Here is a 22,114-nt window from a genome sequence, read left to right as displayed (position 1 = left end):
GTGCCGCTGATTTGAAGGTATATGTCGTCGCCAAATCCGTATCCCCACCCTTGCTCTGGCTTATACCTTCAAATCAGCGGCACAGCTATGGGTACCCGCATGGCCCCTCAAAATGCCAATATTTTTATGGCTGACCTGGAACAGCTCTTCCTTAGCTCTCGTCCACTAACACCCCGTCTCTACTTATGCTACATCGATGATATCTTCATGATCTGGACCCATGGGAAGGAGACTCTGGAGGAATTCCACCGGGACTTCAAGAACTTTCACCCCAACATCAACCTCAGCCTGGAACAGCCCACACAGGAGATCCGCTTCCTGGACACCACAGTGTTAATACACGATGGCCACATCAACACCACCCTGTACCGTAAACCTACTGACCGCTACGCCTACCTTCATGCCTCCAGCTTCCATCCCAGACACACCACACGATCCATTGTCTACAGCCAAGCACTAAGATATAACCGCATTTGCTCCAACCCCTCCGACAGAGACAAACACCTACAGGATCGATACCAAGCATTCTTGAAACTGCAATACCCACCTGAGGAAGTGAAAAAACAGATCAACAGAGCCAGACGTGTGCCACAAAGCCTCTTACTACAGGACAAGCGCAAGAGAGAAACCAACAGAACACCACTAGCCATCACCTACAGTCCTCAGCTAAAACCTCTACGGAGCATCATCAGGGATTTACAACCCATCCTGGACAATGATCCCCCACTTTCACAGGCCTTGGGAGGCAGACCAGTCCTTTCCCACAGACAACCTGCCAACCTGAAGCAAATCCTAACCAGCAACTATACACCGGACCACAGTCACTCTAACTCAGGGACCCATCCATGCAACAAACCTCATTGCCAGCTCTGCCCACATATCTACACCAGCAACACCATTACAGGACCTAACCAGATCAGCCACACCATCGTGGGTTCATTCAGCTGCACATCTACCAATATAATTTATGCCATCATGTGCCAGCAATGCCCCTCTGCTATATACATCGGACAAACTGGACAGTCTCTACGTAAAAGAATAAACTCACACAAATCAGACATCAGAAATGGCAATATACAAAAACCCGTAGGAGAGCACTTCAATCTCCCAGGCCACACATTAGCAGACTTAAAAGTAGCTATCCTACAGGAAAGAAATTTCAGGACCAGACTCCAAAGAGAAATTTCTGAGCTACAATTCATCTGCAAATTCAATGCCCTCAGCTCTGGCTTAAACAAAGACTGCGAATGGCTGGCTAAATCCAGAAGCAGCTTCCCCTCCCGTGGTGTTCACACCTCCTGATCAACTGCTGGTAGTAAGCCTCACCCTTGCTGACTGAGCTAACCTTGTTATCCCCACCCTTGCTCTGGCTTATTTATACCTGGCCCTGCAGATTTCCAAGACCAGCATCTGATGAAGTGAGTCTGTGCTCACGAAAGCTCATGCTCAAAACTTTTCTGTTAGTCTATAAGGTGCCACAGGACCCTTCGTTGCTGTTTGATGTAGTGTAGTTAACTTCAAAGTTAGTTCCTCGTGTAGATGCACCCTATGGCTGTGTCTAGACTAGCCCCCAACTTCGAAGGATGCATGGTAATTAGGGTGTTAGGAGATCACTAATGAAGTGCTGGGGTGCATTCATTCGGCTACATCTCCCCCTCGGCAACTTCGATGTATGAAATGTCGAAGTGCTGGCTTGCATGTAGCCACGGGTCAGCTGCAGGTACTTCGAAGGGCCGGGCTACTTTGAAGTCCCTTTACTCCTCAAAATTTACTCCTCAAAATACAAACAACATTTTGAGGAGTAAAGGGACTTCAAAGTACCTGCAGCTGACTCGCAGCTACACACAAGCTGGCACTTTGAAATTTGACACTTTGAAGTTGCCATGGGGTATATTTAGCCTAATGAAGTGCTGCATATGCACCACAGCACTTCATTAGTAATCTCCCAACACCATAATTACCATGCCCCCTTTGAAGTTGGGGGCTAGTCCAGACACAGCCTATGTATCCCAAAATTATTTCACATAAAATTCTCATCAAATGGCGTACTTGTCAGAAGTGCCGAGTGGAGATTATGGATGACAGTAGTGGGAGGGGTAAAATTATGTGAACTATTTAATAATATGTCTGTTTGAATTTCCAAGCGTAGTGTTGTATAGTGTTCACATGAATGAAAGAGAACAAGCATTTATTTTTTTTCTGCAAGATGTTTGGATTTTCTTTCAGGAATACTGTAGTAGTTAGTGGTATGTGATTTTTGTTGTTGTTGTTGTTACTGCTGCTGCTGCAGCTCTGTAATAGTAATGACCCAAGGAAACATACACAGAAAGTCAGGGAATGAATGGTTGTGACCTTAAATAAGACAATGTGTGATGAAGATTATCTCACAAAATCATATGCAAGGGTGCAAGAGAAATAGTTAAGTTGATGAAATGTGCTAAAATTTAAATCAGGCTGATTGACTGTTGCTTCCCTAAAACACAACCTGTATTTTCAGTTTCTGACAGTATTCTTCACTTCTCAACATACATTCTAAACACTGGGGGAATGTGAGATCCTCCCAGAAGAGTCATTGTGTATAGTCATTTCTTTCACCTCTCCAAATCCTGTGTGCCTATGAAACTAGACTGCATAAGTCGAGAGATCTCTCTGCCTTCTGTTAGAGAGAGGGAGTAGTTAGAGCACTTTATTTGCTGGCAATCCCTGAGTTATGGAGGGGTTTTGTGACTTAAATTTACCTTCCCCACACTTTCCAAAGTTCAAATGAGGCAGACAAGAAGATCTGAGCTCAAGAGAATGGGCTTCCTCACTACGGCTATGTCTACACTAGCCCAAATCTTCAAAATGGCCATGCAAATGGACATTTTAAAGATTACTATTGAGGTGCTGAAATACATATTCATCACCTCATTAGCATGCCAGTGGCCGCAGCTCTTTGAAATTTCTGCATCTCGCTGCCAAGCAGCTCATCCAGACTGGGCTCCTTTTCGAGAGGACCCCGCAAACTTTGAAATCCCCTTATTCCTATCAGAAATTTTGAAGACCCGCAGTCACCGGCATGCTAATGAGGCACTGAATATGTAGTTCAGTGCCTCATTAGTAATCTGTGAAATGGCCATGCAAACCATGGCCATTTCGAAGATTTGGGCTAGTGTAGACACAGCCTATATTTCTGTTACTTTGTTTCCCAAGAGATTAGAAATATCTTTATCTGTCTTCTCTATGAATGCAAAAGTGAGGGGGTGGAAAGGGTAGTATAAACCTTAAAACCCAAAAAAACGTTGGGATGAGAGTGATTTGAAGGAAGGGTGAAATACAAACTGATTTTCATTTTTGTGGAAACTGATAGTTCATCCCTACATCCCCTCATCCTACATCCTGACATCACAAACAAAACAAAACCAACAAAACAAAAAAATATTGTAACTGGAATTTTTATTAGTACTCTCAGCACAGAAATAAAAGACTTGTTGGGCTTGGATGCTAAACTAACCCTCACGTGTAGAAATGCACTCTCCAGAAGGTGAAAGTTCATTGTGTAGAAACACAGGAAGCTTTATCTGTTACTGCTCTTGTTAGCACTGTTTCAACTGATTTTAAAAAGCCCTTAAAATTCTGCAGAACACTCTCTCACCCAATTTTACTACTTCTTGCATGAAAAGTTATAAAATAAGACAGGTTTTAATATGATCAAATGTTTTCACTGCATAACTTGCAGGTAAAATATACATAACTCCCACCAACCTGAATGCTAATATTCCAAATCCTAAAGTCTCAGTGGGGATTGTTCATCTTCCCTTTGGTATTTGTCTGACACTCTTGTATTTTTGCTCTACAGACATGTCTAGCAAACACTTCCATTTCTCAGTTGTCTGAAATGATTGTATTAATCCTTGCAATCCTAAGTAACCTGCCTAGAGGTTCAATGATGGTTTTAAAAGCAGCCATTCTTCTACAAAAGGATTTTATCACAAAATTACAGAGGGAGACACCTGAATTGGAATTAATTTACAAATTTGACACATTTAACCTAGGCCTGAACAGAGATCTTAACTATCTTATGCATTACAAAGGCAATTTTCCCATGTTTGATATTCACAGCAATGTGACGCATCCTACTTAATTTGCTTCATCAACTGGTCCAACTGGTGACAGTAAACTTTTTTTCCTCCCCGACTCCTGTTATATAAATACTGGATTCTATTTTTCAACTCCATTCATCTGAGGAAGTGTGTTTAGCCACACAAGCTCATGACCTGATGAACTGGTTAGTCTTTCTGGTGCTACAGGACTGCTTGTTATTTGTGAAGCTACAGACTAACCTGGCACCACTCTGAAATATGAGAATCAGACATTTAGGAAATCTAAATGGGCATGATCATGCCTTCAGTCCTTCAATATGATTAATACTCCCTGAAGTCAGTGGTAATTATTTTTTGTGTGCAAAGTGGTGGGTATTTTTGGGTATTTTGATATCAGATTAGCTATGTTTAGCCATTTTGGTCAAGAAGAGATTCTGAGTTAAGATATAACTTCTTTATACTGTACTGTTATTAGTGTAGTAGTAGTATTATAAAACATATCATGAATCAGATGTCTGTATATTCCTTTGTGCTGTGGGACTCCGTAGGTCAGAAAGGGACTTGGCAGGGAGGGATAGCGTCAAGGAAGTAACACTTCATGCAGTGGGCTCACTTGTAAGCCCATAGATTTTTGAGCAGCAATTCCCTGAGAGTTAATACTATTCACAGCAGAAATTCAATGCATTCCATTAACTCTTTGAAGGAAGGGTAGGATGCAGAGAGCTAATATCTGTTTAGCTCTTGACAGTCATTCTACTAGGAGAAGTAGAGCTCACAGATCATCAAAGAATGACCTATTTTCTGCTGTAGCACTAATAAATCCCTTTACAGTAGGATGGCAAGTGAAACCTGTGACATGAGTCAGAATTTTTACAGGACTATTTGCCTCTCATAGATTTTCTGACAGAGGAGACAATTGAGACTGGATTTGAAACATCTACATACCAGCAAAGGAATACAAACAATCTCTCCTTTTGAGATATTTTTAACATTTACTATACATTTTCAAAATTTAAATAATCTGAATGCATTGCATTCTATCCAGTGAGAAATAAATTAAAACTTAAACACGCTATCTAATTATAAAATGTTGTGAAGATTACTTTAACTACTTCAGAAGAACCAGCAATTTCTTTTATAACATAAAATATTTTTGTCCAGATTTTGCCAGCATTTTAATTTTGGTGTCCTCTGTGAAGTATGTTTTGGACAACAGCATAGTAATGCTTGTGATACTTTATTCATGCCATCTACAAATTCAACCACTACAGGATGCACAACATCTGAGAGACTTCCGCTAACATTTCATCAGTGTATTGTGCTCCTTTTACCACGTTTGCTTAATATTTAATCTTTTTTGACCAAAATCTAAATAATACCTGAAGGGAAGCCAGGAAACACTTTGTTATAATTTCTATTCAATTGTAGGTGATAGGAAGGCGTTGCCTTTGATAGTAGTCAATGCTTTGAATGAAGTTCAAACTAACCTTGTTGCTGCTGCCTGTTGTTTTTGTTTTGTTTTGTTTCGATTTTTGTTTATTTTTTCTGATTCAAATCCCATTAAACAACTTGTAGATTTGGGATTTATTTTTCGATATGTAAGGATTTTACAAACTATAGTGGCAAATTGCCATAACCTTGGCAGAATTTAGTATCTATAGTATCGTGCAACATAATAAGATTTGGCTGCTTTACTCACCTCGCTTATTTAAAAGCCTTGATTTTTTGCAGTAGTAAGCAAGCTCCTGTTCACAGTGCTCTGCCAGGTTAATTGTAGCCTGAAGCTGTTCTAGGGTTGCAGTGTACTTGAAGAACACAGTGTGTGGGTTTTCTCGATTAGCAGTTTTGACTCTGGTTAGGTCGGTATTGTTGTGCTGTATAATTGTCCAAGTTGTATCTTACAAAACACAGAAAGGGGAGAAAAAGTAATGTGGAATGTAAAATAGCTGCAAAAGTTAGCAATGGAGATAAAATGTGTAGTGAAGAAGACTTGGGATTAAGCTGGCTTCTCCTGCACTTTTGTAGGATGTGTAAAGGAACGCAAAATGTCAGGGTTCAACATTCTTCAGCCGAATATATTCAGTAGGATTTAATTGGTCAATTTTTTAAAAAATTCTGTACCATGTACTCAGTCCTGCACAATTACTAGTCAAGGAAGACAAGATGGAGAGAATCAAATACTTATTTTGCAAATAATATACAGATCTAAGCTAAATGAAATGGAGTAAAAACCACAGACCCTAAGTTAAAGTGTAATAGACTTTTTCTATTGGTCTCTCTCCAAGGTATTCCTTCTTTATAAATGTAGCCAAATTATATCCAGGCTTTCATCACCTGCAGAAACATTTCACACTCTTCCTTTGAATTAATTGATTTTGTTTTAGAGAATTTATACCACTGGCCAAAACAAACAAACAAACAAACAAACAAAACCCCTCACCTTTCCTCTGCTCTAGTTAAACAATAAATACCAGGAACAACAGACAAACTGACTAAATCCAAGTGTCATAGTTATTGTAAGACAAATAAATATATTTATGTTTGTAGTGATCTTGGGCAACTCACTTAACTTAATAAACACTTGCAGCAAGTAATTTTCCCTCATCTCCCCCCATCTTGTCCCCTCCTTCTGTCCTACGTAGCTAATTTATCAGTTTTCATTTAATTTTTTTTTCTGTTAAATTCTTGTCACTTTGATACTTTGATGAGAATTTCCAGATCTGAAGAAGTGGGTCTGTCCCACGAAAGCTCACCATCCTATAGTCCCACATTTCCAGTGAAAGAATGGTGATCATAGAATCATAGAATACTGGTTGGGACCTTAAGAAGTCTTCTAGTCTAGCTCCTTGCCCTCATGGCAGGACCAAGCACCATTTATATTATCCCTGTTAGATACTTATCCAACCAGTTCTAATGATGGAGATTGTGCAACCGCCCTAGGCAATTATTCCAGTACTTAGCCATCCTGACAGTTAGGAAATCTTTCCTAATGTTCAACCTAAACCTCGCTTTCTGTAATGTAAGCTTTTTGTCCTGTACAGGTGATGTAGACTTATGATCTTGACACTTTCAGTATGATGCATTTAGACTCATTTACTATTACTGTCTATTAAGTCAAAATTCTCTGAATAAGACCGATGGTAAAGTGAGTAAACCTGGAAATGACGGGAATAATTTTTCAAAGTAACAAGAAAAAAATCTTGTCATATTATCTTAAGATAGGCCTGGTAATATCCTAACAGTTTCTTCCCTTGTCTTACATTGTTGTACTTTCTATAAAAGCTTAAAACTTGCACATCTATTCTTGTTAAGGAAAAGTGTTCTTTATCCAAATGTATTCCATATATAATAATCAGGTGCTGACTGAGTATATACTAGTGTCCCTTTGTCCTTGAAAGTGATTTATTATAGCTAACCATGCACCTGAGTATGGAAGTTAGACATGGATCCAAGCTGAACAGCCCCTACATTCAGGGATATTTGTATCTAATTTTCCAGATGAGGTCAGTTTTTAGTTCAAATGCTTTCCAGAAAGAATGATTTCTGGAAGTCCTCACAGAGCAATAAGGTTCAGAACATCCCCTTTGGCTATGGCCAAATACAATGATATAGCTCATTTAACTGGTTTTGGTTTGTAAAATTGATTGAGACATCAAGACAGCTATTTTGTCCTTCTGTGTATCTATATAATATCTGGTATAACAGTCTAACTCAAGTCTAACTCAAAACTGGACATTACCTCAGTAAAAAGCACAATACCAATACAGTGTAAAAACCATAAATAATCTTACAGCTCTTGGATTGTTCTGAGGTGATACTTAGTCTGATGACAAGTATCACAAGGTATTTAAGGAAAGGATTAAGATTAATTGAGACAAGAGAAATGCAAATATTACCAAAATATTACTTCCAAAAATGCAAGACATGACATTTTTCCTTTAGTACAGGCTCTTTTGAACTTCACACCTCAACTGTACAAAAGGGACAAACTGGGAACATTATAAATATTCTTAAAATGTTCTCGTTATAAATATTCTTAACATTAATCACTGTAAGAATGATCTCTGCTTTCACAAAAGTTGTAGCAGGAAAGCAGATCTACTCAGAAATTGTAAAAGACAGAAAAACTTGCAGTAAACAATTAAATAATCATGAAGTTACAACAAAATTACAATACAATGATATAATTTGTAAACCACTGGTGGCAACAGAGGTGGCTCTGGTTTGCTTGTGCTTTGGGAGATTGTAAAAGACAGTTTGCAGCCACACTAATAAAACAGAAGGAATGCAAAGAATGTGACTGGCCATGACTATGGCACAGGTGACAAGGAGAGAAGGCTCCTCATACTCACACAGAAGTTAAGGACGATAGTACTTACAGTGTTTGGGGAGTGCAGACTCTGGCTACCTCTACACTACAAAATAAAATCAACTTTTAATAAATTCAATTTTTAACCTCATTCTTATGATTTTGAATTTAAGTGTCATCAAATGTTCTGAAAATTTGACCCATCATTTCTCCATGTCAAGTTACTACATCTCCATTGCCTTATCCAAGTTTGACTGCATGAACAATGCATTCTAGGTACCTATCCCACAGTGCCTTAGCCCTGTTGTATTCTGTGGGTTTTGTATCACAGGGTTGTGGTGAACAAAAGTGCTGTAATTGCTTGAGGGTGTTTGATGCCATTATGCCAGAATGCAAAATACTGTGCCAGAATTCAGAGCATACACTAACTGTGCAAAAATGAATGGGAGATCGTGCCATTTTCTCCAGCACAGTGTGAGTGCAAGCATGGATTCCTGAATACTTCAAGTCATTGTACTGACTGTTACGGCAACTTCCTGGAATGTCGCACAGTTTTTCTTTTGACTACAAAGGGAGATGATGGTTGAGGATGATGATGATCAAGTATTTGAAGAAGAAATTGCTCAACTGCAGTCCAAGAACTCAGAGATACTGGCTGCCCTGGAGGCAATGCTGAGAGTGGAGTGGCAGTTTTGGACTTGTGAAACCAACACAGAGTGCTGGGATCACATTGTTTTGGAGTCCTGAGATGGCTAGTAGTGACTGTGGAACTTTAGCATGTGCAAGTCCATTTTTATGGAACTTTGTGATTTGCTGTCCTTTCCCCAAAACACAATACGACACAAAACAATACAAAAATGAGACTGGCTTTAATGGTTCAGAAGTGAGTGGCAATCGCTCTGTGGAAGTGTGCAATGCCCAACAGTTACCTGTCAGTGGCAAATCAATTTGGCATGGGCAGATCTGCAATGGAGGCCGTGGTGATACAGGTGGCCAAGGCAATCTGTCTGCCTCCCCTTGGAGATGTTCAGGCCATAGTGGATGGCTTTGCTGTCAGGGTTTTTCCTAACTGTGTTGGAACAGTGGATGGCACGCACATCCCCATCATGGTCTGGGATAACCTGGCCTTTGAGTACATAAACAGAAAGGGATACTTCTTGATGGTGTTGAAGGCACTGGTAGATCACAAAGGTAATTTCACCAACATCAACGTGGGATGGTTGGGGAAGGTTCACGATTCATGCATCTTCAGAAATTCTGGTCCATATAGAAGGCTTCAGGATGGAACTTTTTTCCCAGACTGGAGAATCCAGATTGGCAATATGGAGGGGCTGATAGTAATACTGGGTGACCCTTCTTACCCTCTGCTTCCTTGCCTCATAAAACCATACACAGGCACCCTGGACCACAGCAAGGATAACTTTAATCAAAGACTCAACAAATGCAGAATGGTGATGGAATGTGCCTTTGGTTTTTTAAAAGTGAAGTTCAGGTGCCTAAGGACCTGTTTGGACCTTTATGAAACTAATTTCCCCACCGCGATTACAGCATGCTGTGTTTTGCTTAACATTTGTGAATCCAGGTGGGAGAATTTCATGAGTGTCTGGAGTTCAGAGGCTGATGTCATGAGCAGGGCTTATTTGTAGCCACCTGACAGGCCATTCTCCAATACCAATGCAGAGGCAGCGGCAATCAGAGAAGCTTTGAAGCAAAGCTTCATGAATGATCTGCAAGACCCATAACTGTAGGGGACCCACTCCCCAGAATGATTTCTGCTCAGCACCAAATGTGAACCAATAAATCAGATCCCTACTTTCACAGAAAGAATGCTGTTATTTGCAGGGGGGGGGTGGGAAAAAGTTTGAGGAAGATGAATGGATATGATGACAGGGCTACTTTCACAAAAAGATTGGCAGCTGTGCTATCTACCCTCTCCACCCCCACCCAGGTGCCCCTGCTGCAAGTCCTCTGAACATCTTGCTGTTGCAGCAGGCAACTGTTCCCCTTGAGTCCTGAAAATGATTTTTGCACTCCACTGCACATGGGTACCAAAAAAATCACACCAGGGTTGTCATGAAAAGGGTAAATTTCTTGGGATGGGGGGAGAGGGTTAAGTGGAAGGAAAAAGAAATGGTGTCAAGGGTACTGTAAATGCCTTTTGCAAGGGCTCTTGTGGGTAGATCGGCAGACTGGCCTGGCCCTCACTCCCCACATTTGGGGGCTGCAATGACATGGGGAGGGACCTATATTCAGGGGAGCCCTGGCAGCAGAGAACAGAGCCCACAGTGCTCCATAAGGAGTCCCTCTGAAGCTCCAGAATGGAATGCAGGACCTCAGTTTCATTGTCCATTGATGTAATGAGTTTCTCTGTGTCCTCCCTCATTTGTTCCATTTGCTCTCTCTGGAACTCAAGCACAGTTTGCTGCTCAACTCAAGCCCTGTTGCATTCTGTGGGTTTTGTTTGCTGCCACTGTGATCTGTCCCTTTTACTCTCCACATTTTCTGTGTGAGACCCCTCCATGTGTTAAAGGATAAGAGCCTGTTTGGATCTCTTGCGCTTCCTGGCCCTATCTCTCATGCTGGAGATGCCTGCTGGAATGTGAAGGTCAAAATGAGATACAATTCACACAAAGGGCTTACCCATGGAATGAATGGATCTCTGTCTTTACCATCAGTGAAAATCTCTTTTTGCAAGGCTGCTTAAGGCTTCTTAAGGATGATAATGATTCAAACCAGGCACTGCAGAAGCCATCACTTAACCACATGGTGGACATGGTAAGGAAAACTCTCCTGTGCTGGAAATGCCAGTGCATGGAACCAGGGGCCACACTGCCCAGCAGCTTCTTGGTGAGGGGGAAGTGTTTGATTCCAGATTCATGCATGGCTGGGTGGGGAGGTATCCCTGCAAAGTGAAAAGAAATATGTGGGGGGGAATATGCTGGGGGAAAATAATTTCTCAGTGGTCCCTGGTGTGGCTGATACCAGAGGAAAGGCCATGTAAATCAGGAAAAATCTGCATGTGCTCCACATACCAATGCACAGAACCAGGGTCCACACAGCCCAGCAGCCATGTGGCAAGGGGGAAGAGTTTGATTCCAGCCACATGGATGAGTGGGAGGGGAGGGATACATACAAAGTAAAAAGAAATGCAGGGACAAAGGGAAATGGAAAGGGAGAAGTGCCAGAGAGCCTGCCAGCCACGTCAAGGGAGGAAGACGGAGCAGCCACCAGCCACGTGGTGCAGCAATGCACTCCAGGGAACTGTAAAAGGGCAGGGATTATTGAAAAGAAATTCAGTTGAAATTACTGTGCTTCTTTAGGTCACCAAAGACATCTTTTAAGAGTAGCAGATATCAAAAAAGAAGAGATGTTCTTCCTGGAAAATTTGCCAAAATGCTATGTAGCACCATGACACCAGACCCATAGAAAACCTATACCTATACCCATTCCCATACTTATACTTCAACCCACTTCCAGCATTCAGAAAAAAATATATATACCAGAAAAGCTCAGCTGTGGAGGCTTGGGAATCAGCCTAAAGAGGATGTATGGAGGGTGACTAGTATAGTGAGGACTGGCTCCAGGTCTATTTGTGAAGAGCTCTGGGCTGTTAGGAAGAGCTTCTGCTGGTTGACCCTATCCTCATCTCCATTGGCCTCTTCACCCAGCTTCTCTTGGTTAACTCTGGACTCCAGTACAGGGCCTCCAGAAGTGTTGAAATTCAGATGGGGCGATGTGGCTGGGTCCCCCCAACAAGAAGCATGTGCAGGCAGAATAATGGCTGGTGTTTGGAGATGACCCAGACTACTGGCTGGCTTCCTGGACTTGGTGACAAGCCTTCTTTCATCTTCATCTGGCATTGCATAGGGTCCTGGGGGCAATCTCTGGCAATCATAGAATCATAGAATCATAGAACAATAGAGCTAGAAGAGACGTAAGAAGCCATCAGGTCCAGCCACCTGCCCAAGGCAGGACCAAACCCCATCAGATCAGATCAGCCAGGGCTTTGTCAAGCTGAGACTTAAACATCTCCAGGGATGGAGACTCCACTACTTCCCTATGTAGATCATTCCGATGCTTCACCACCCTCCTAGTGAAAAAGTTTTTCCTAATGTTCAACCTGGACCTTCCCAACCGCAACTTGAGACCATTGTTCCATGTTTTATTTATTTATTTATAATTGGAGATGCACATCTCCTAGAACTGGAAGGGACCTCAGGAGGTCATCTAGTCCAGTTCCCTGTCCTCTTAGCAGATCAAGCACCAGCCCTGACATCTATTTTCCCCAGTCCCTAAATGGCCTCCACAAGGATTGAACTCACAACTCTGAGTTTAGTGGGCCAATGCTCAAACCACTGAGCTATCCAGCTAGTTCTGCCATCTGTGTTCTGCCATCTGTGACCACTGTGAACAGCCTCTCTCCAGCCTCTTTACAGCATCCCTTCAGTAAGTTGAAGGCTGTTATCAAATCCCCTCTCAGTCTTCTCTTTTAAAGGCTAAATAGACCCAATTCCCTCAACCTTTCTTCATAGGTCATATGCTGTATCCCCCTAATTATTTTGGTCACCCTCTGCTGGACCCTCTCCAGTGTGTCCACATCCTTCTTATAATTGGGGGCCCAGAACTGGACACAGTACTCCATATGTGGCCTAACCAAAGCCAAATAAAGAGGACTAATCACTTCTCTGGATCTACTGGCCACGCTCCTCTTGATGCAATTTAATATGCCATTAGCCTTCTCAGCTACAATGGCACATTGTTGACTCATGTCCAGCTTCTCATCCACTACAACTCCCAGATCCTTTTCTGCAGAACTACTACTAAGCAAGTCGGATCCCAGCCTGTGACCATGTTTGGGATTCTTCCAGCCCAAGTGCAGGACTCTGCACTTGTCCTTATTGAACCTCATCAGATTTCTTGTGGCCCAGTCTTCCAATTTGTCTAAGTCACTCTTGACACTTTCCCTACCCTCCAGCGTATTTATCTGTCCCCCTAGCTTATTGTCATCTGCAATCTTGATGAGGGCACAATACAACCCTCATCCAGGTCATTGATAAATATGTTGAACAGAACTGGACCCAGAACTGAACCTGGGGGTACTCCACTAGAAGCTGACCACCATCCCAACATCAAGCCGTTGATCACTACCCGCTGGGCCTGACCTTCTAGATAGCTTTCTATCCATCTTACCGTCCATTTATCCAATCCACATTCCTTTTACTTGCTGACAAGAATATTGTAGGAGACCATATCAAAAGCTTTGCTAAAGTCAAGATAAATCACATCCATTGATTTTCCCCTATCCACAGAGCCACATATCTCATTGTAGAAACTAATCGGATTGGTCAAGCATGACTTGTCCTTCATGGATCCATGCTGACTATTCCTGATCACTTTCCCCTCCTCCACGTGCCCCAAAATGACCTCCTTGAGGAGCCCCTCCATGATTTTTCCAGGGACTGATGTATGACTGATGGGCCTATAGTTCCCTGGATCATTCTTCTTCCCTTTTTTAAAGATGGGCACTGCATTTGCCTATTTCTAATCATCTGGATCTCTCCTGATCTCCACGACTATTCAAAGATAATGGCCAAGGGATTGTCAATGACATACACCAACTTCCTCAGAACCCTCAGATGAATTAGGTCCAGGCCCATGGATTTACATACATTTAGCTTTTTTAGATAGCTCCTAACCTGTTCTTTCCCCACCAAAGGCTGTCCATCCTCAACCCACAGTGCATCACTTATTGCATTAGTCTGGGAGCTGTCCTTCCCTGTGAAGACAGAGGCAAAGAAAGCATTAAGTACTTCAGCTTTCCCTACATCATCTGTCACTGGGTTACCTCCCTCATCCAGTAAGGGTCCCACACCCTCTCTGATCACCTTCTTCTTGCTAACATGCCTGTCGAAACTTTTCTTGTTTCACATTCCTTGCAAGTCGCAATTCCAGTTGCACTTTCGTCTTCTCGATAACTGCCCTGCATTCTCGAGCTATACCTTTATATCCCTCCTGAGACATCTGTCCAAGTTTCCACTTTTTGTAAGCTCCCTTTTTGTGCCTAAGTTTTCCAAGGATTTCCCCAGTAAGCCAGTCTGGTCTCCTACCATATTTACATCTCTTGCTGCTCATCGGGGTGGTTTCTTTCTGCGCCTTCAATAGGGCTTCCTTAAAATACTGCCAGTTTTCCTGGACTCCTTTTCCCTTCATGGTAGCATCCCAGGGAATTCTGCCCATCAGGTTCCTGAAGGAGTCAAAGTCTGCTTTTCTGAAGTCCAAGGTGTGTAGTTTACTGCTCTCTTTCCTTCTTTTCCTTCTTTCTTCCTTCTTTCCTTCGTTTGGTCAAATCATCCCATGTGACATCTTCTCAAATATGTTCACTTTTCTCTTGAATGCTCAAAGTCTGCTCACCACTGATTGCTCTCCCTAAAATACAAGGAGATCCAGAATCTCCTGATGACTTCTTGTTGGAGCTCTCTTGCGATCCTCAGAACTAATCACGCTACTGCCCTGAATGTTCATGATGATGGTTACTGATGCAAAGCCACCTGATGTGGATGTGATGGCTACCAATGCTGTGCAATGTGATGGGTAAAAGAAAATTTTGATTCTGTGCACCTCTTCTACTTCCCAGGTTGCTCGTGATGAGTTCAAATTCAAATTCAAATTCGAGGGGTTCCTGTGACCTACTTCCTGTGCACCTAGAGAGCAGCAGAAATGGAAGCAGCCATACACAGCAGTGACTGTATAGCTTTGTGAGCTACACACAGGATGCTTCTGGAATCTAATAAATTTGACTTTAAGACATGGTGCTTCCACTCTGACCTTCATTCAGACTTTTAAATTTGAACTTGACACTATACCCAGCTGGTTTTGACAATGTTATGATAATGATATTAGTGCTCCCAAAATTGAACTAATGGTATTTACAGAGAAGACTGTGATGTTGTAATATCCAGCTTACTGCCATAAATTCAAATTTATCTCCTTTATTTTCCCTACAGATGGTAAATGCCTGAAATAAGGGTTGAAGTTAAAAAAGCACACTGTCCGTCTATGAAATGGTGCAGCTTGCACATTCTCTTCTGTGCATGAGAAGAAACAGGCTGGGACTGTAACCTCATCTGGCCCTGTGAAGTCCTGCGTGATTAAACCTAGATATCTAAATCTATTTTTGAGACTAATGATGAGTGAACTGGTTGCTTATTAAATCTGATTTATGTCAGTGGAGTCAAATTTGGAATAATTTCTTTGACATACTGTTGGGATTTTATACCCAACTTAATTCTAGTAGACATTGAAAATGTTAATCACCTTCTTCCTGTGCTGTCTTTGCACCATCTGCAAGAACTCGCTACTGTAAATCTTAACCATTTTTACACTGTGTGTATTTGTAGGTTTCAGTTCTTCCGGGGCTTTAATCGATATATTTCCTTCTAATTCTTAAGAGTTCTGCAGACCTGTGCCCCTTGTGCTTTGTTTCCTGTATTTCTTGCAAAGTAGGTATGACTGATATTAAGAGGAAATTCAGAATAAGAATTAGAAATAGAAATTAGAAATCACCTAGATAATTAGCAGGTAGGGGAAAAAAGCCCCTGAGAAGAATCCAGAAACCTATTAAACAAATATTGAGCTGAAATGTTTGGCTGGAAAAAAAGATACATGCTAGTGCTGTTGGGAAACAGGAAGCTAAAAGAAGGAACAACTTCAGATTTTTTTTTCTATGCTTCTTACAGCACATGGAAAGAATAATGGTATGTTTATACTTACTGAGGGTTTGACACCCCATGATTTATCTGCCTGAGTTTGATTTTGCTGTATCTGTGAAGATGCAGCAAAATTGATTTCTCTGGGCTTGACCATCGACCCTAGTACTCCACACTGCTATGTGTTCTAAGGGACATTGGCACAAATCTGAAAAGCCCTGATCTACACCAGGGAACAAAATTATAGAATCATAGAAACATAGAAGAGTAAGACTGGAAGGGACCTCGAGAGGCCATCGAGTCCAGCCCCCTGCCCTCATGGCAGGACCAAGCACTTTCTAGACCATCCCTGAAAGCCATCTATCTAACCTCTTCTTAAATATCTCCAGTGATGGAGATTCTACCACCTCCCTTGGCAATTCGTTCCAGTGTTTGATCACCCTGACAGTTAGGAACTTTTTCCTAATGTCCAACCTGAACCTCCCCTGCTGCAATTTCAGTCCATTGCCTCTTGTTCTACCCTCAGAGGCAACGAAGAACAAGTTCCCTCCCTCTGCCTTATGACACCCTTTTAGATACCTGAAAACTGCGATCATGTCCCCCCTCAATCTTCTCGTTTCCAAACTAAACAAGCCCAATTCTTTCAGCCTTTCTTCATAGGTCATGTTCTCTAGACCTTTGATCATTCTTGTTGCTCTCCTTTGGCCCCTCTCCAATTTCTCCACATCCTCCCTGAACTGCGGTGCCCAGAACTGGACACAATACTCCAGCTGAGGCCTAACCAGCGCAGAGTAGAGCGGGAGAATGACTTCTCATGTCTTGTTCACAACATACCTGTTAATGCATCCTAGAATCACGTTTGCCTTTTTTGCAACAGCATCACACTGTTGACTCATATTTAGCTTGTGGTCCACTATAACCCCTAGATCGCTTTCTGCTGTACTCATTCCTAGGCAGTCCTTTCCCATTCTGTATGTGTGACACTGATTGTTCCTTCCTAAGTGGAGCACTTTGCATTTGTCCTTATTATACTTCATCCTGTACAAGTTGATCCTGAGATGCCAATTCTAGCTACACTAATGGTATGGCTAGAATCGTGTACCTGGGATCAACTTTGATCCCTAGTTTAGACCAGGTCCAACAGAAAAACAAGACCGCAATTACATCTATTTCTACATCACCAGAAGGGGTAAAACCCAAAGAACAATATATCTGGAAAAAGTTTTGTTGTCTTGTTTGGCTCATTGGACCAAGAATGAGAGAGGGTGAAGGAACCTCCCTCCCAGCTGACGAATAAAGCAACATGAATATCAACAGAAAGAGCATCACAAAAAATGTGGCATCTGCCTTCACTGTTCTGGTGGGAAAAGTGAATACCAGTTTTGAGGAAGCTGGGAAGAAGACAAATGTAGTAGATTCATCCTGTCAGGCTGCATCTTTAGATGGAGAACTGATCAATGAAATTTTCTTAATGTGTTGAATGAAGAGTGACTCATAGAAGCACTAGCAACTGTTCCCAGGTACACAAGGAAGGATAAATCAGACACTAGTACACTAGGGTATACATCAGAAACATAGTTTCCTCCTGTATCGGAGGGGTGGCCGTGTTAGTCTGAATCTGTAACAGCAACGAAGGGTCCTGTGGCACCTTATAAACTAACAGAAAACTTTTGAGCATGAGCTTTCGTGAGCAGAGACTCACTTCATCAGATGCTGGTCTTGGAAATCTTGGAAATTGGATTTCCAAGACCAGCATCTGATGAAGTGAGTCTGTGCTCACGAAAGCTCATGCTCGAAACTTTTTTGTTAGTCTATAAGGTGCTACAGGACCCTTCGTTGCTGTTATAGTTTCCTCCTGTTACTGTTTAAAGATACAAGAGTCTTTCTACCTTGAATTTCTTCTTTGGTTCAATCTTAATTAACAACGTACTAGCAATGTAACTTTCTGTTTTTAGGGGACAGATCGTTAAATAGGTGATTTCAGTAACTGCTGAGCCAAAGTATGTTAACAGTGTTGGAGTTGAAAACTTTATTCTCTTTTATTCTCTTTAAACTTTGAATTTTAGGCTTAACAATGTAGCTATGTAAGGTAACATATTAACACATGTAACGTTTATTGATTTTATTGATTAAGTTCTTTAATTGAATATATATATATATATATATATATACACTAAACTCTAAAACAAAGATATATAAATCTTTGTTTTAGAGTTCAGTGAGTTTAGTAGGTAAAGAGACAGAGTTTTATTATTCTGTCTATATTAATAAGATTACAGGGTGAGGCTGAAGGCTGAAGCCTTAATTGTTTGATTTACAATGCTTTTTACTCTGCTTTTCTCTGAGAGTCCTTGTAAGAATTGTTTAAGTGTGAACGTGGTATGTTTGTGTTGAGATAAAGGTGCAAAGGTTATACCCAGAGCCACATAGCCAAGAAAGGAGGGTCAAAGTGTGGTGAAGACAGACTGAATGGCATCAGAGGAGGACCATCATTGTGTACCCCCAGTCAAGAAATGATCATATTGGCAGATTGATGACTCTAAATCATGGAGTAGGAACCCCTACAATTGATTACAGGCTGAGCCTTTTGAAGATGTTTTGAGAATGGCTGGTATCAAAAAGATAACACATCAATCACAGACTGACACAGCAAACTTCAACGGAGGAAAGGATTATAAAAGCAGGGCACTTTGCCATGGGACTTTGGGTTTGCCTTGCCACCAACTCCGGGAGAGCATCAGATCACGACTGACAAGGCCCTGCTCCCCCTCTGTGATCTAGCCGGTCACTAGATTGATCCAGGCTCTGGACTGATAACGACAACATCGCTTGGTAGGACTGTGTGTGTGTGTGTGTGTCTGAAAAGCATATGCTACTGTTATATTCTCAATAAATGTGGTGTACTGTCTTTTCCCCTATAAAAGAACTCATGTGCTTAGTTCAAAGCATAACAATAGTATCAGTTAGACTTGCCTTCTCAAACAGCCAAAGTCTTTATTTTTTCAAGCAGAGTTAGCAGTTGTAATTTTCAGTGTGATCTAAATCCTGGCTGCACTGAGATCAGTGAAAGTTTCACTTTCATCTTCTGTTACTTTCATATCTGTAAAGCCCCAGGACTATTTTATAAGGTATTATTAAGGCTGAAAATCAAGCATTCGAACTTTCAAAAGCCCCATGAGTAAAATTGCCCTTGTTAAATGACTTAAAATTTAGGTTATACAAAAATGCACTGTTATAGAACATGAAGCAAAAATAAATGTTTTCTGTTATTTTTTCCTGTTGTTTACAAAATAGATTTTTTTAAGTTACCCCAAAATGCTTGCAACAGTAATATTGCAATACTGGCATAGTGCTAGAAAAGCTTTAAAGTGAAATTGCTAGAAAATTATCATAACTTAAAATAAAAGTAATTAAAACTAAAAGAACACAGTCTAAAAATGAAAAGCATACTAAATTTTGAAATAATTCAGCATCTACAATCTATGGTTAAATTGCACATTCACATTTGAATAGGCATAATTAAGATCAATTGGATGATAAGTAACTTACTGATTCACATATTGAGGGTGCAAAAATAAGGCCAAGTTTTGTAAATGTCCAATTAGTTAAACCTGAAACAATTACAAGTAACCCAGAATTTGAAAGAAATTTGATTCCTCCCACCAAGTGGAGGTCAACTCTGAATTACAATCTTTCATAAGAATACAGGGGGAAATCAGTTTTCCTCAGAAAATTCTCTTACATCTAGGTTTCTTAAATGACTGCAAAGAAGTCAGATATAACTTCAAGAAACCATAACACCACAGAAAATGAGTGAGTCTGAAATTTTACAAATAGGACACATGTCCCATGTATGCAAAGCACAATAGGAACCCATTGTTACTTTCAGAGTCTGAGTCTTATTATTTTAATTTCTCCAGTTAATTCTTTATCTGATATTCTGAGCTGAGGAGTCACTTTTATTTTGCTGTATACATTAAACTCATGAGGTACAAAACTTCCTATTTTGGATCATTCTAATAAGCATGCAAACAGACACAGCTGTGAGTTAAGGAAGTTTATCATCTCACCTGTCATATTGCAGTATACAAGAAAAGGTCCCAAGGGGCCACTTCCATCTGAGTCAATATAGTAAAAGCCTGAAGTGTTCCCTATGTGCTTATAGGCTTCACACGATTGCTCATAGATGGCTGCAAAAGAACATCTTCTATCACAAACATAATGGCATTCTTTTACCTTTTATTTGGAACAAGGAAAAATGTGGGAAGTTGAACAATATAACATGGGTTCAAAGGTGAGGAAAATAGGGGATGTCACACAGTAAAAAACCCTGTACTATTATTTGCATTTCCTTTTAGGGGTCAGAAATCTGAATGAATGTTTCTATGGATTTTCTTTCTGTCTCCTAAACTGGGGGTCTTAAGGAGGGAAAATGCCTAGGAAAATCAATCATTCAATGTCAATATAAATAATACTAAGTGACAAGACTCATTTTCAGATTATGAGGAACTTGGAAACTGAACATAAACCTTTTCAATTTAATCAGATCTTCAGAATTTATTACATACAATTTGGCAGATGCATATTTCCAGCAGCTCCAACTGAATTACATACTTTCTGACTCTTTTTTGCTCATGATTTTGGCTGTTGTGAAGATGTCCCTTCTTCTTCTGTTATTTTCAGTAGCATGGTAAACTTGTCAAAGTTTGCAGTTGAGGAGTAAATAAGCAGTAAAGAGAAAATATTGGCTCCTCAATTACATGTAATAAGGATTCTGCACAATGCAAAATACAGAAATTTAAGACAGATTTGTATGACTAAACTTTTGGAAACCGGGCTTCTAGTCCAGATCTAAAACTATATGGCTAAAATACTATTGAAGTCAAATATTTGAGGCGTAATCTGAAATGCATCAGTTTAACATTCTTAAAATTTCCATTGTGAAGTAATGCATCAGTTTAACCTTGTTTAATTTTCTATTGTAATTTCCAGAAGGTCTTTCTTTTAAAATTTGCACTGTTCACTTAACACAGTTCTTCAATTCACAGTTTTTGTTAACTTGAATATACTTTGTCAAAAAGAAAATTTCCTTACAAAGGCACAAGGTGGATGAGGTGATATCTTTTATTGGACCACCTTCTGTTGATGAGAGAGGCAAGCTTTTGCCCTTATACAAAGCTCTTTAGTTCTGAAGGGCTATGTCTACACTAGAAGCCTCTGTCTACAGAAGTTACTGTCAGAAGAGATGTTCAGATAAAACTTTTGTCAACAGATCCTGTCTACACATAAAAGTGGATCGATCTTTTGATCTGCTCTGTCTACAAAATACATGTTGGCTGCATCTACACTATGGTGATCTGTTGCCAGAAGTTACTGTTGGGAGAGATCTTCTGACACAACCTCTGTCAACAGATCATGTCTACACATAAAAGCAGCTTGAAAGAGCAATCTACTCTGAAGACAGAGAGCAGCCAGACTGCCTGGCCCTCTATTGACAGAACAGTGGACTGGAAGTTCTGCAAACATGGCTGCCCAGTGCACTGGAAGCCCTGTCTGTAGACAGAGGGCCCCCTGGAGCATCTACGCTACTATTTTGTCAACTACTCTGTCGTCAGAGGTGTTATATTTTGTACAGGAGGGACAGAATTCTCCCAAGAAAACTGCTGCATTCTGTTGACTGATTCTCGACAGAATGTATTTTAGGTGTGCTCCATGAATTTTATTGAAAAAAAACAAACAAACTCTTTTTCTCAACAAAACTCTGTAGTGTAGATGCAGCCAAGAAAAGCTTTTCATGAGCTTGGAAGCTTGTCTTTCACCAACAGAAGTAGGCCTAATAAGAGACCTGCCTTGTACATCTAATATCCTGGAACCAACATGGCAAAAACACAGCATACTTTAAAAAACAAACAAAAAAAATTCTAAAAAGAAGCCAGGAAAAAAAAAAGTAAAACTCCAAAGAACACCACATACTTTTCAATTTCCTGCATAAAGGAGAACATAACATGTTAGGAATT

The 22,114-nt window shown here is 40.8% G+C and overlaps 1 protein-coding gene across 1 annotated transcript in view; it reads right to left on the bottom strand.

The window, feature by feature from the left end:
* The window catches only part of CNTNAP4 (contactin associated protein family member 4), a 488,087-nt gene that overhangs the window by 95,067 nt on the left and 370,906 nt on the right, over positions 1-22,114 (bottom strand). Inside the window, exons 12-13 of the mRNA XM_074994161.1 lie at positions 20,168-20,287; positions 5,782-5,979 (exon numbers count right to left, since the gene is read on the bottom strand). Coding sequence (XP_074850262.1) covers positions 5,782-5,979; positions 20,168-20,287 — 318 coding nt within the window. The remainder of the gene's footprint in view (positions 1-5,781; positions 5,980-20,167; positions 20,288-22,114) is intronic.

The sequence above is a fragment of the Carettochelys insculpta genome, chromosome 5 (assembly GCF_033958435.1).
Source record: "Carettochelys insculpta isolate YL-2023 chromosome 5, ASM3395843v1, whole genome shotgun sequence".
NCBI lineage: Eukaryota > Metazoa > Chordata > Testudines > Carettochelyidae > Carettochelys > Carettochelys insculpta.
Note: the sequence above shows the minus strand (reverse complement) of the source record. Positions and strands in the feature narration are given on the sequence as shown.